Source organism: Pantherophis guttatus, chromosome 4, assembly GCF_059756535.1.
Source record: "Pantherophis guttatus breed Tessera chromosome 4, ASM5975653v1, whole genome shotgun sequence".
Taxonomy (NCBI): domain Eukaryota; kingdom Metazoa; phylum Chordata; class Lepidosauria; order Squamata; family Colubridae; genus Pantherophis; species Pantherophis guttatus.
This window is the reverse complement of record NC_142066.1, coordinates 115,569,495-115,581,584: the sequence shown is the minus strand read 5'-3', so window position 1 is coordinate 115,581,584 and position 12,090 is coordinate 115,569,495. Positions and strand designations below refer to the sequence as shown.

The 12,090-nt window shown below is 38.6% G+C and overlaps 1 protein-coding gene across 2 annotated transcripts in view; it reads right to left on the bottom strand.

Annotated features, from left to right (window-relative positions):
• Nucleotides 1-11,508, bottom strand: part of DAZL (deleted in azoospermia like) — a 29,794-nt gene extending 18,286 nt beyond the window's left edge. Inside the window, exons 1-6 of one of the 2 annotated variants that reach the window (XM_034402092.3) lie at nt 11,265-11,508; nt 9,588-9,728; nt 9,145-9,236; nt 8,462-8,513; nt 4,477-4,543; nt 4,017-4,147 (exon numbers count right to left, since the gene is read on the bottom strand). In XM_034402092.3, the coding sequence (XP_034257983.1) occupies nt 4,017-4,147; nt 4,477-4,543; nt 8,462-8,513; nt 9,145-9,236; nt 9,588-9,728; nt 11,265-11,267 (486 nt within the window). In that variant the 5' untranslated portion in view covers nt 11,268-11,508. Of the gene's footprint in view, nt 1-4,016; nt 4,148-4,476; nt 4,544-8,461; nt 8,514-9,144; nt 9,237-9,587; nt 9,729-10,504; nt 10,923-11,264 lie in introns of those variants that run through there. The other variant, XM_034402091.3, reaches the window with a different exon arrangement.
• Nucleotides 11,509-12,090: the final 582 nt, after the last annotated feature.

Sequence of the window (12,090 nt, the reverse complement as noted above, 5' to 3'; positions counted from 1 at the left end):
TGCTGTGCAACAGGTGAGTTCCCATTACTCACACCAGCTCCTGCCAATCTAACAGTTAGAAATCATGCAACTGTGAGTAGATAAATAGATACCACTTTGGCAGGAAGATTACTATGTTCCATATTTTCATGCTGGCCACATTGAAATGTCGCTCAGACAATACAGGCTTCCTTGGCTGACAATCAGACATGAGCACCACTCCCTTGAATTGGTCACGACTGGACAGGGAAAAACTTTAAACCTTTTTATTATGAATGAATGTAAATTTATCAGAGTGAACATAAGTTCAATTACATCTGATAGTTCTGAAGAAGCTTCTTCCAAGAGACCCTGTCCAGAATATTCAGAGAAATTATAGAGGATGGGTATAGCACAAAAACACTGAAGAAAACCAAATGTTTAAAAGACGAAAAAAAGAAGCTCCATATACAAACTGATCAGTTTCAGGTATCAAGAGAAATTTAAGGATCCATTAGAAACTCGTCTGTGATCAATTAGAAAATAAATCATTTGGTGAACTTGCCATGGATTTATCAAGAATATATCATGCCAAATCAATCTGAACTTATTTAATAGGGTATCAGCTGACCATGAATGTGGAAGACATTGATGTGGAAAATACAATACAAGATACCTTGACTTCAGCAAAGCACTCAAAACTCTTCTAGGGGATTCTACTAAAAAAGATTGAAAAATATAAACTAACTGCTTAACAATTGGATACAGAACTGGCTGAAAAACTATCCCCTCAAAAAATAAGTCAACGACTCTGCATTCAGCTGGAAGAAACTGTTGAGTGACATACCATAGATCTCCTGTGTTAAATATCTTGGAAGAGGGACTTGAAATGTATCAACTATTTATATAATACAAATATAGAAATAATAATGAACATCTTAGAAGACAGTATCAGTATTAAGATAAATATTTACAAACTGGAACAATGACAAAACCAAGATGTATTGCAATAAGGTAAAATGAAAATAAAAGAAAATAAAATGAAATTTAGGAAAGATGAGGAATAATCACACAACAGAACTTGTAAAAAAAAAAAAGTAAGGGTGTTTGTGAATTACATGCTTAATATGAGCCAATAATATAATGCGGCTTGCCCCGAAAAGCGAATGTTATTCTAAGATACACCAACCGAAGTCAAAAGGGAACAAATCATTGGTCAGATGGTACCAAGAAAGTTGCATCCTGTTTTGATCATTGTATTTTAGGAAGAGCATTGCCAAAATGGAATGTTTCATAGAAAAGGAACCATAAGAGGCTAGAAAGAAAAAGTTATGTGAAAATGTTGCAGATGATGGATATGTTTAGCTTAGAAACACAACAACCATGGGGAGATAAGACAAGCTTTTTTATTCAGCACTCATAATTGTTCAGAAGACAGGGCAGGAAAGAGTGGCCTTAAATTACAAAGGTGATTAGATGATGTCCATGGCCCCTTGCAATCCTTGCATGATTAATGTTATTACTTCTTAAATGTTCATACCATATAGCAGTGGTTAATTTTTTTGACACTGAGTGCCGAAACTGGAGCACACGTGTGCGCTGGAGCCCGGAAGAGCAATTGGCGACAGCGCATATGCCCACAGAGGGCTCTGTGTGCCAGCTCTGGCACGCGTGCCATAGACTAACCATCACGGCCATATAGAATTGAGAATATAAAAGTCAGCAATAACAGTACAAAATAGAAATAATGGTGGTGAATAATATTCCAAAAACCGAATGAAAAAGTTCAGTTTCACTGGTTTCCAGAGGCCTTCATTGATGGACCCAATAAATTTCCATATTGTTCCAGAATGTAGATGTTGTGATTAAAAAGCAATACTTATTAGCCTTAGCCACCCTCACCCCCGGGAGGATCTCTTTGGATAGGTCAATTCCAGTAGAAGTAGATAACTTGAAGTTTTGATTGCAAGCCATTTACAACTGTTTTAAGTCAAAACTATTTGATAACAATACATCATTATAAAGTAATTCTTGTAAACCAGTGATTTCTACCTTATTATATGCTTGGTTTTTTTAAAAAAAAATTCTTCTGATTCTTTTGTTTTTATTTACCATGTTTCCCCCAAAATACCACCGATCCCAAAAACAAGCCCTAGCCCAATTTTCATGCCTGCACCTAATATAAACCCTACCCCCAAAATAAGCCCTAGTTAAACCCCACCCACCATCTGGTTCCACGAGGTGGGACGAGGCGCATGCATAAAAATCAAGCTAGGACAGGGGTCAGGGGGTGAAGCTGCCCCACGTGCACCTGCTTACCTTAGGACCACCGCAGCTAGGCCTCCCATGCCCCGACACCTGTAGTGCTGCTGCCTGACTACTTCTGCAGTCGTTTGCAGCTACTTGCAGCCAGACACTGCAAGGCTTGTTGTGCCAGTGCTGCCGCTTATGGCAGTTTGCCATGAGGAACATCGCACCAGTGCTTCCACTCGCAACAAATACACCGCGAGGCTCACTGTGTCAGTGCCACTGCTTGTGGTAGAACACTGCAAGGCTCATCATACTGGTGCTGCCACTTGCATGTGAAATGGCGCAACATGCCTCCTACTGGCCAGACTCCTCGTAGCAACTGGTCACGAACAACTGCAAGTGGCTGGAGAAGTCGGGCAGCAGAGCAACAAGTAGGGCGTGGGAGGCCTGGCTGCGGTGGTCCTAAGGTAAGCAGGCAAGACGTCCCCGAAAATAAGGGTGCTTATTTTGGCACCCAAAGGAAAATAAGACCGAGTCTTATTTTCGGAGAAACATGGTAGCTTTTTCAATGCAGTACTATCTTTATTTCACTGGTTATGTTTTGCGTTTTTGATATTTTTTTTTTGTAATTTTGTTATAAAATACAGTACAATAAAACAAAAAAGTCAAAAAACATTTAAATCTATGGCTAATCAACCAAGTCTGAAAAATAAGTTTCATAGTTTTAGAAATAGCAAGAGTTAGCAAGTGGGCCACTGCACTTTGCCTCCTGTAGTCTTCAAGCGACCTTCAGAAGTAGCCCCCATGCTGAGTAGATTGCAAAAGTCTAACTGCATGGTGATAAAAGTATGAATCACTGTAGCCAGAGCTTTCTATTCCAGAAAGGGCCACAATTGACACATCAGTCACAACTGAGCAGAAGTTATCCTGGCTACAGCTTCTATTCAGCAGTAATTATGAATCCAAGACAACGTCTCCGCATCCCAGACATGCTCAAGAAATAGTACTATCCCTTCAGAAGATAACATGGGAAATGATAGATGAATAAAAAATAATTCATCTTATTCAACTAAACTTTAACTTACATAACTTTAACTCTGATAGCCTCCAGGAACAAAAAAGGGGGAAAAGGACTTTGACAATAGCCCCAGACTACCATATTATTCGGAGTATAAGACGCACCTTCCCCCCCCCCAAAAAGGGTGAAAATCTGGGTGTGTCTTATACTCCAAATGTAGCCCCACCCAGCTTCTCAAATGGAGGTTTCAGAGGCTGAAAAAAGCATCAGAAACAAAGCTTCAGAAAAGCAGCCCCCAAACAGAGCTTCAGAGGCTTTTTTTCTGAAGCTCTGTTTCGGAGGCTTTCAGAGGCAGAAAAGAAAGTTTTTTTCTGAAACAGAGTTTCAGAAGTTTCAGAGGCAGAAAAAAAAGCAAAAAAAAAGCAAAGCACAGAGCTCACAACCAAGGAACCTGTTCACCTCTGGGAACAGCTGATTGGGGGTATTACGGGAGGCTGATCCAGCTGCCAATCAGCTTTTTTCTTATTTTCCTTCCCAAAAACTAAGGTGCATTTTATACTCCGGTGCGTTTTATAATCCGAAAAATACGGTATTTCAGAGTAGGTACAGAAAGTGGAAGTAGTATATACCATATTCTTATGAAATGTTTTTAGATATTAATGAGAAGCTTGCATCTGAAAGTATGCCAATTTAGCAATATAATTCACTGGAATATTTTTAATCTAGTTGTACAATTTTACTTTCTCTGAAATGTAATTAAATGACTTAAATTTCATTCTAAAAACCTTACCTGAACATATTGTGTGACAGGACTCATCACAGCTGGAGACTGCATATATGTTTCCTGGTTACTCCAAACACTATGGAACTGAGGTGTAGGGGAATTAATAAGCATTGGCCTGGGTGGCACATGATAGGCACCTTGTGGGATAAGAAAAAGTAGTTATATCTTCAAAATTTCTTCTACCTAAAAAAATATTTCAATATTCAAATATATTTCATTCCTCCACATAAAATTAGTAGTTATCCGTATGCTCCTGAATTACACCACTGACAAGACTTACTGTACAATGACAGTGGTTTTCATATTGCAAAAGAAAGTAACTGATGGTAGAATAGTAATAAATATCAATGTAGTATGTGTGTACCTCCAAGTGTTTTTGCCATCCTTCTATTTATCTAGAAACAAAACTGTTCGCTATATCAAGAGGCTTTTCTTTATGCAGCCTGTCAAATTCAATAATACTCACATAAGTTTGGGTGTTTCCTTATTGCAGGTCCCAATTTGAGCTTCTTCCCATGAAAGTTTATTTGTGACTATAAAAGAGTAATTTAAAGGTTTTGATTCATGTACTTTTCTCAACTGACTAAATAATATCAAAGTTTTGATTAATGTAACTTATAGTCTGTAACTATCATAGGTGACTGGAATTCCATACTGGCAAATATGAAGACCACCAGAGAATTTTCTTTCAAGTTAATAATATGAACTATCACCAGCCGTATTAAATTTTTGAGACAACTAAGATCAAGAATGAGAAGACAAGAAGAGCTGCAGTACTTCACCTGTTACTAGCAGAGCAAGAAAAATTAATGGCATTGAACAAGTCAATATAGAGAAGAAAAGAGGAACAAAATCTTTTGTATCTAGCTTATTATTCCATTGACAAATAAGTCAACTATGACTTGATGGCACATAATCAATCAAACATACTGGAAATCCTTTGAATAAAAAAGCAATCATTTAATATCAGTGACCAGAAGAGCTAGCGGTAATTATAAAAACTACCTGAAGCAGGCCCCCACTCCCCTGACCTTTCAGAAATACATGGAGACCTGACCCTGCTATTCACTGAAGCCTCTTCTGCATTTTTTAATTCTAGATTTTTAATTTATTTTATTCTTGTGTTTAACTGTTTTTAATATATTTATATATAGCTTTTATGTTTATTTATTTGTTCACTGTCCAGAATTGTTCTATGTGGGAAATGGACTATTTCTAAATGCAATATATAAAAAATAATAAAAATTCACTTAGTGACAATTCCACATCATTTTTTTACCATAAGAGGCATGATTAGTGAGGAAATGGGGTCATTGTGATCAATCATAAGTCCATCCTTGTACTGATAGCATGCCTGACATATGCACATATATTCACTGACATGTCAAAAGCATCAGATTGGTAGTATCATTGTACTGCCCAGCTGTCTCTCTGCTCAAACTTTTTTCAATCTTAGGAATTTAAATAATTATTCTAAACTTCTAATCAAAAGCCCCCATGCATTTTATGACTATCTCTGTACATAATTTATATACAGCAATGTACGCAGCCCATCTGGTTTTTGTTAGGCTGAATTACATATATTAAGAGCATCATGGACTAATTGAATAGAACTAATTGAACAGAAAAGAAAATTTCTAGGACTCGGCTTTTGCAGAAATGTAAAATCTATTATGTGGCCAAGTCTTCAGATGAAAGGACTGCTAAATGCCCCATGGAATTTTCAAGACACTACAGAATTAAATTCTATCGATGTTAAAATTAACTATAGAACAGAGGGAAGACTTGGATTACAGATGAAATTGAAGTCTTTGAATAGGCAGGGGTCTGCAACCTTAAACACTCCAAGAGCCATTTGAACCAGATTCCCACAAAAACACCAGGAGCCACAAAACCTGGGTGGGTGTGGCCAACTCAACATCACTCCCACCCAGTCACATGACCTCCCAGCCACACCTACCCACCTTTTGTGGCTCCAGGTGTTTTCTGTGGGAAATGCATCTCTCTCTCCTCCACCCCACTCCCATGTCTCCTTTTCCTCTCCCTTCCTTTTTCTTCCTTTCTCTCACGTTTCCCTCTCCCTCCAGCTCATTTCTCTTTTCTTTTTCCTCGCTCTCATTCTTTTCTTCCATTATTTTCTCATTTCTTTCTCTTCTTTGTTTTCTCTCCCTCTTTTTTCCTCTCCCTTCTCATTTGCTTCCTTTCCCCCTCTCAATCTCTCCCTCCAGCTCTCTCATTTCTCTCTTCCTCTACTGTCTCTCTCATTTGTTTCTCTTTCCTCTCTTTCACTCCCTTCATTTTTCATTTCTCTCTTTTTCTCCCCTTTTCTCTCTCATCTTGCGCGTGTGGGTGCGCACAAGCGGGATATCCTCCTGGGCTGGGATCACAGCAATGGCAACAACTCTTCCGGCTGCTGCCACTGCGCACTCAAGGTGAGTATGAGTAGCCGGCCGCGCAGGAAAGCCAGAACTCTTCCCTCCCTGTATTTGGTGGTGGCGGCTGCTCCTCCCCATTCCCCTCCTTCCTGGGCCAACACATGGCTGAGCTGCCCGCAAAGGACGCAGAATCACAAAGAGCAGCCAGTCACGAGCAGTACTGAGAAAACGCTAGGGGTGCTTCAGCCACGCAGCTCTGCAGAGGGGCTCACGCCTTCTCAGGACGGAGAGAAGGTTGTGCAACCAGGTCGGCAGGGAACCGCAGGAGGGGTCAAAAAGCCCCATGCGGCTCTGGAGCTGTAAGTTGCTGACACCCAGAGTAGGGGATTGAAACACAAATAGGAAAAGACTGTACTTTAAAGAATTTTAAATAAGATAACCTTGAAGATAGTCTGGCAGACACCTCAAAACCCAATTAATCTTCACTTGCATTTTTTCTGGTAAAAATAATTCTAATTTTGCAACTTGGATTGCATAAAGAATGCCAGAATCCAATATAAGGTGTTGTGGTCTGCCAGCAGCCTGAGGAGCTGGCAGCGGAGTCAGACAGTGAGGAGGCTGGGGTGGAACATGGGCCTGGAATCTGGGAAAGGCCCTGACGAGGGCTCTGCGTCAGAGGCAGAGATGGGCCAGGGCCATCTGGGAGTGATGCGCAGACTCCCGAGCCCCAGAATCGGGCAGCAAAGAGGCAGAGGAACAGGAGGAGCCTGTTCCTAGTGCACACATGCGCAGAGCTGCCAGAAGGCAAGAGCAGCTAAACAAAAGGGACAATTTGGGAGTAAGGCCAGGAGATGATTGGCACCTCCCATAAGGCTTAAAAGAGAAACAACACTTGGGCCTTTTGCAGGAAAGCAATTTGGCAAACTGTTTCCAGTTGGCATCTCGTTTGTTTCTGAACTTCATGGGGCTTTGCCAAGTAAGGCCTTTGGCAGGGTGTCAAAGAAGATAAAGGTTGGTTATTATCCCAAAGGACTCCTTCCAAAGGACTTGTTTTGCAACTAATTGGGACTCAGCTGGGAATGAAGGTAATTGTCAGCTGTTACAATAAAATAGGTTTGTTTGGGACTAATTGTGTCTTGTAATGACTCAGTAAGCCTAGGTCACAACATAAGGAAATTTATTCAGTTTTTTTGATCCGTTTCATTTTTTCACCTTGAAAAGCTGATCAAAATAGTGAGTCCAATCATTTCTTAATTCCAAGTACTATTAACTGAATGCCACACTTCAGAAATGGTTGGGAAGGTAGCACTTTTAAAATTTTTATTAATTTAACTTCCATTGGCAAAAAATATTTTATTTTTAGACAAAGCTATAATGATAAAATCTTCAATGCACAAATTGCAATTGTGCAATGCACAAATTTTCCTCATCAGTGGGCAATGCTCAGATAAAACTGCAGTTTGTGTCCTTTCCAAAGAAAAAGATACATTTTATTATTGGATAGTATTAAGATACTGAAAAAGACCAATAGAAGAGAATATTTGTAGCTCAGGGTTAAAATGAAGGATGCCCTTTAAACCTGGAACTCCCTACTAGCACCGATCATGTTACCTTCCATGCTAACAAGAGTTATTTTGATGAATTTGTATTGATTGCACACTAGTTATGGTTGACATCTCTCTTGTTCAGAAATGAATTTGGATTAAAATATAGGCTATACTAAATGAATTCATATAAGGTTGTAATAAATTATATCCACCAGTTGAAAGCTATTTAGAGCAATAATTCATTCTCCATTGAATAAACTTATCTTATTATTTTTATAATCAAACCAAGTTAATGCAATAATACAAGTACTTGGTCTGATGACTATTTTGTTTGGACATGAGAGTATTATTTGGCAATAAAAGTTGTATAAAAAGGCCATCTATATTCCAAATTGTAAGCAGATTCTAAGTATCAACAGTCTGATCAAATCTCTTATCTAAAAATTTTTCTTATGATTTCCATTCCAAAAAAAGAAACCAATACAAGGTTTCTAAATTATTCCATGTAGACTCCAAATGAACCACTTACTTCTACTATTTTCTGTACATCTACGTTGTCCAAAAATGATACAAATCCATATCTACAAAGATAAATCAAAAGTATGGTATATCAACATTCCATTTGAATTAATATCCCACTATGTAATGCAATATTTTGCATTAAAGTGGTTGCATCCAGAAAAGTATAAAACCAAGTATCACAGAGATAAAGGGATCAAATTAATGAGAATATTTATATCCCTCCATCTTCAAGGAAAATCTTATGCACTTCTCAAACTAGATAGACCAATGGCTATTTTTAATAGAAAGGAGATTGAAGGTAAAACTTTTAACTTGACCTGTGGTTCTGTTTCTGGTGATATTATCTATTATTTATTATATATTTATAATAAATATTTATTATATCTATAAAAAACTGATATCCTACCGTTTGATTCTACAATAAATATTAAAATAATGCACAATAAAGTAACATTACAATTAACCATAACAGCAACCAAGGAATGGCTAATTAAAACTAAGAGCACCACTGAATAATTTAAGTTTATGCCTGAAACTTGCAGTTCAGTTTACAAACTTTTAATTCTATTCATTAATACACTTCATTACCAGTTAATCTTTGAATACTAGTAGTGTTTGATCTAAGTACTGTAGCTACTTAACAGCGTCACAATTATTTGTTATCAATGCCATTCAAACCAACCAACTTACCCTTTAGATACACCAGTTCTGTCAGTGATTATTTTCACTTCTTTAACTGTGCCATATCGTGTAAAAAAGCCCTGAATTTCTGTCTCATCCATCTAGGGATAAATTATATAAAGGCATACTAAACATTTGAAGGTAATACTACAGAAAGGCCCTGTAGTAAAATACTGTTAACTTTTTAAAAAGTATACCAAATAACTATCAAATTATTTATTAAACAGCAGTACTGCCAACATAGTCTTAAAACATTTTAAAAGAGAACATATGAAACTTCCACTGAAAACTTTGGATCCAATACTTCTTTTTACAATTCTTAGAAGATATCAATGATGGGTTTATTTTCATTTGGGATTGCAATCTTCATTGTGCAGAATTCAACTTCTCAAAAATTTTTGTACAAGCATAAGACATAAGAAACTGAATCCTATTATGAAATAAATACATACCCTTATATCTATTCCACCCACAAAAATGGTATTTGGCATGATTTTCCCTTCAGGCAGAACATATCCTTGGCTGGTAGCAGGTAACTGAGAGCTTTCTTCCCGTGGAATATTTGTGTTTTGAGAGTCCTGATTTGAAGCAGACTACAAAACAAAATTGATGTTTTTTAAAAAAATCCTCCTCCTTAAATACTATTACATCTAGAAAATATTCGTCGTGTATATAAAATACGACACAAATAATGATAGAATACAAAAGGTAACCAAGCATATATTCTACTGGTCCAAAGTAGAGGATCCTTGTTTTACATTTCTCTAAAATTATTGGAGTATTTTCGGTTTCAAGATAAACTGCTCAGTTGCAACAATTCAGCAGCTTCCAAGGATATCTTGAATTGAAGCAGGAATTTGGTCCTTTTAACCAAGGTCACTGGAATTAAATTTACTATAGCAATCCTTTATATGAATGCTTTTAAACTATTTGCAAATAAGAACCCAGCAAAGTTTTATGGAAAAATCTACCAATCAGCTGATCGGAAGCCCCTCTTAAAGTGTAGCTGAACTACAGTACTTCGCCTATGCTTTATAAAGGTTATATGAATTGCAGTTCAAAATAAATTAATCTTGGATTATTTGGATTGGGTTTCTGATACATTCTCAGATCACATTAAAGTAAACACAAAACTTTTAAACATCCTTATTAAATATGGATGACTTGATACATGCTTAAATATATCAAGCTCAAGAAAAAAACTCAATGGAGAAGTTGAACTCTTAAATTGTTAATCCTTTTTGGGATTGAGCCTTTTCAGATTGCAGTTAACGTGGTAAAAAGAAAAGGCGGCCGTTATTTTTCCACTCCAAATTTGCAACACTATTGGCGGATTCAACGTCCGAGATCACCTATTCTGAAGACTTACTTTGAAAGAAGTGCAGGCAGAATTGAAGTCTGATACCTTAATACTGGCTATCATCCGATCTACGTTTATCTTAGAGAAAATCGCACTGAAACCAAAAGGGTCTAGTCATATCTCTGAAATTACTTATTTATAGATAGGGTTTTCGTTAACCCAGTTAAGAATTTCACGCCCATAAAATCTATTAACGAGAATTAGGGGTGCGCTCTCCCTCCATAAAATGCCCCCAGGCAGGAGGGCGGGGGACGGAAAGAGGTTTTTTACAACTGTGGTTTAGCGCGATCAGCCGAAGCGACTCGTGGCGAGCATAAATCGATCGTTGACTCCCACGCGGCGACAAAATGGTGATCGCGCCTCAGGAGCATCTTCGCCTAGTTTTCGTTTGGCCTTCCTGTGCCGCTCGACGTAGCTTACCAACTCCACACATCCTTTGCACGCCTCCACTTCGAAGGACGGCGAGAGCAGCCACTTCCCGCCTTTTTCTTGCCCCCTTCTTCCCAACGCCTGGGCTTGACCTAGGCCTTCAGTCCCGTCCACTTGAGCAATCTGCATCAAAATCTCTCTGGGCAAGTGGCCTTTTAAGTTTGGTTTTACAAAACCCTTCCTTTTGCTCTAGGTATCCCGTATGCCAAACTTCGCTCGTTTACTCTATTTTTTCCCCCGGACCTTTAAACCGTTTGTTTAAAAACCCAACAAGAGTTGTTTGCATTCAAGCAAAGCCAATCTTTGCTTGAATGGAATACGACGGCCTCCTTTAACTTACCATTTTACCGCACGTCAGAGCAAAGCCTTTCCCGCTAATAATAACTAAGACGGGTGTTCCCCGTTTTAAAGTAACAACCCCACAAAACTCCCACCCTTCCCCCCGAAAACACGACCTGCGCGCCTCCTAAGCCAACGCTTATGGAAAGTTGCCCAGACCCCGCCCCGAGGTGAGCGGCCGAGGCTTTGCCACACCCAGAGCTTCGAGAGTGGATGAGAGCTGCCTTTTAAACGAAGGCGGGGGTGGAGGCGGGGGGGGGGAATTCTTTGGACCATAGCTTTTCTCATACTCGCATTCGTTTTTAATCCCATGAAGGTGTTTGCTTATTTTATTAAGACATTGGTAGTAGCCTTCATAGTGCTGTTAACATCACGGTCTGTTAAATAATAATTTTACGTGGTTGGTTCTTCCCTCCCTCACTCCCACCCTCACTTCTGCTGAGGTACATCTTGGTTCATTTTTATCCTGTCTTTCTAAATAACTCCAGACTAATACTCTCTTCGTCCTATTTTCCCCATAGCAACAACAACCCGGTGAGATGAATTGGATTGTGAAAGAGTGACTGACCTAAAGTTCATACCTTAGGCTGGACTAGAACTCGCAGTCTTTCTGTTTCTAGCCTGTTGCTTAGAACTTAAATTGGTTTTCATGTTTGTTGGCTCGTGGCTGCCTTATTGAAATCCAAGCAATGGGAGTGTTTCTTTATTACTCCTCAGCTTAAAAGAGTTCTTGATTGTGCAACCATTTTAATATTTCCATTTAAGTTTATTATAATCTTCCAGAGATGAAAGTACTGTAGCACTTACCTTCTTCCAGTCTTAGCAAC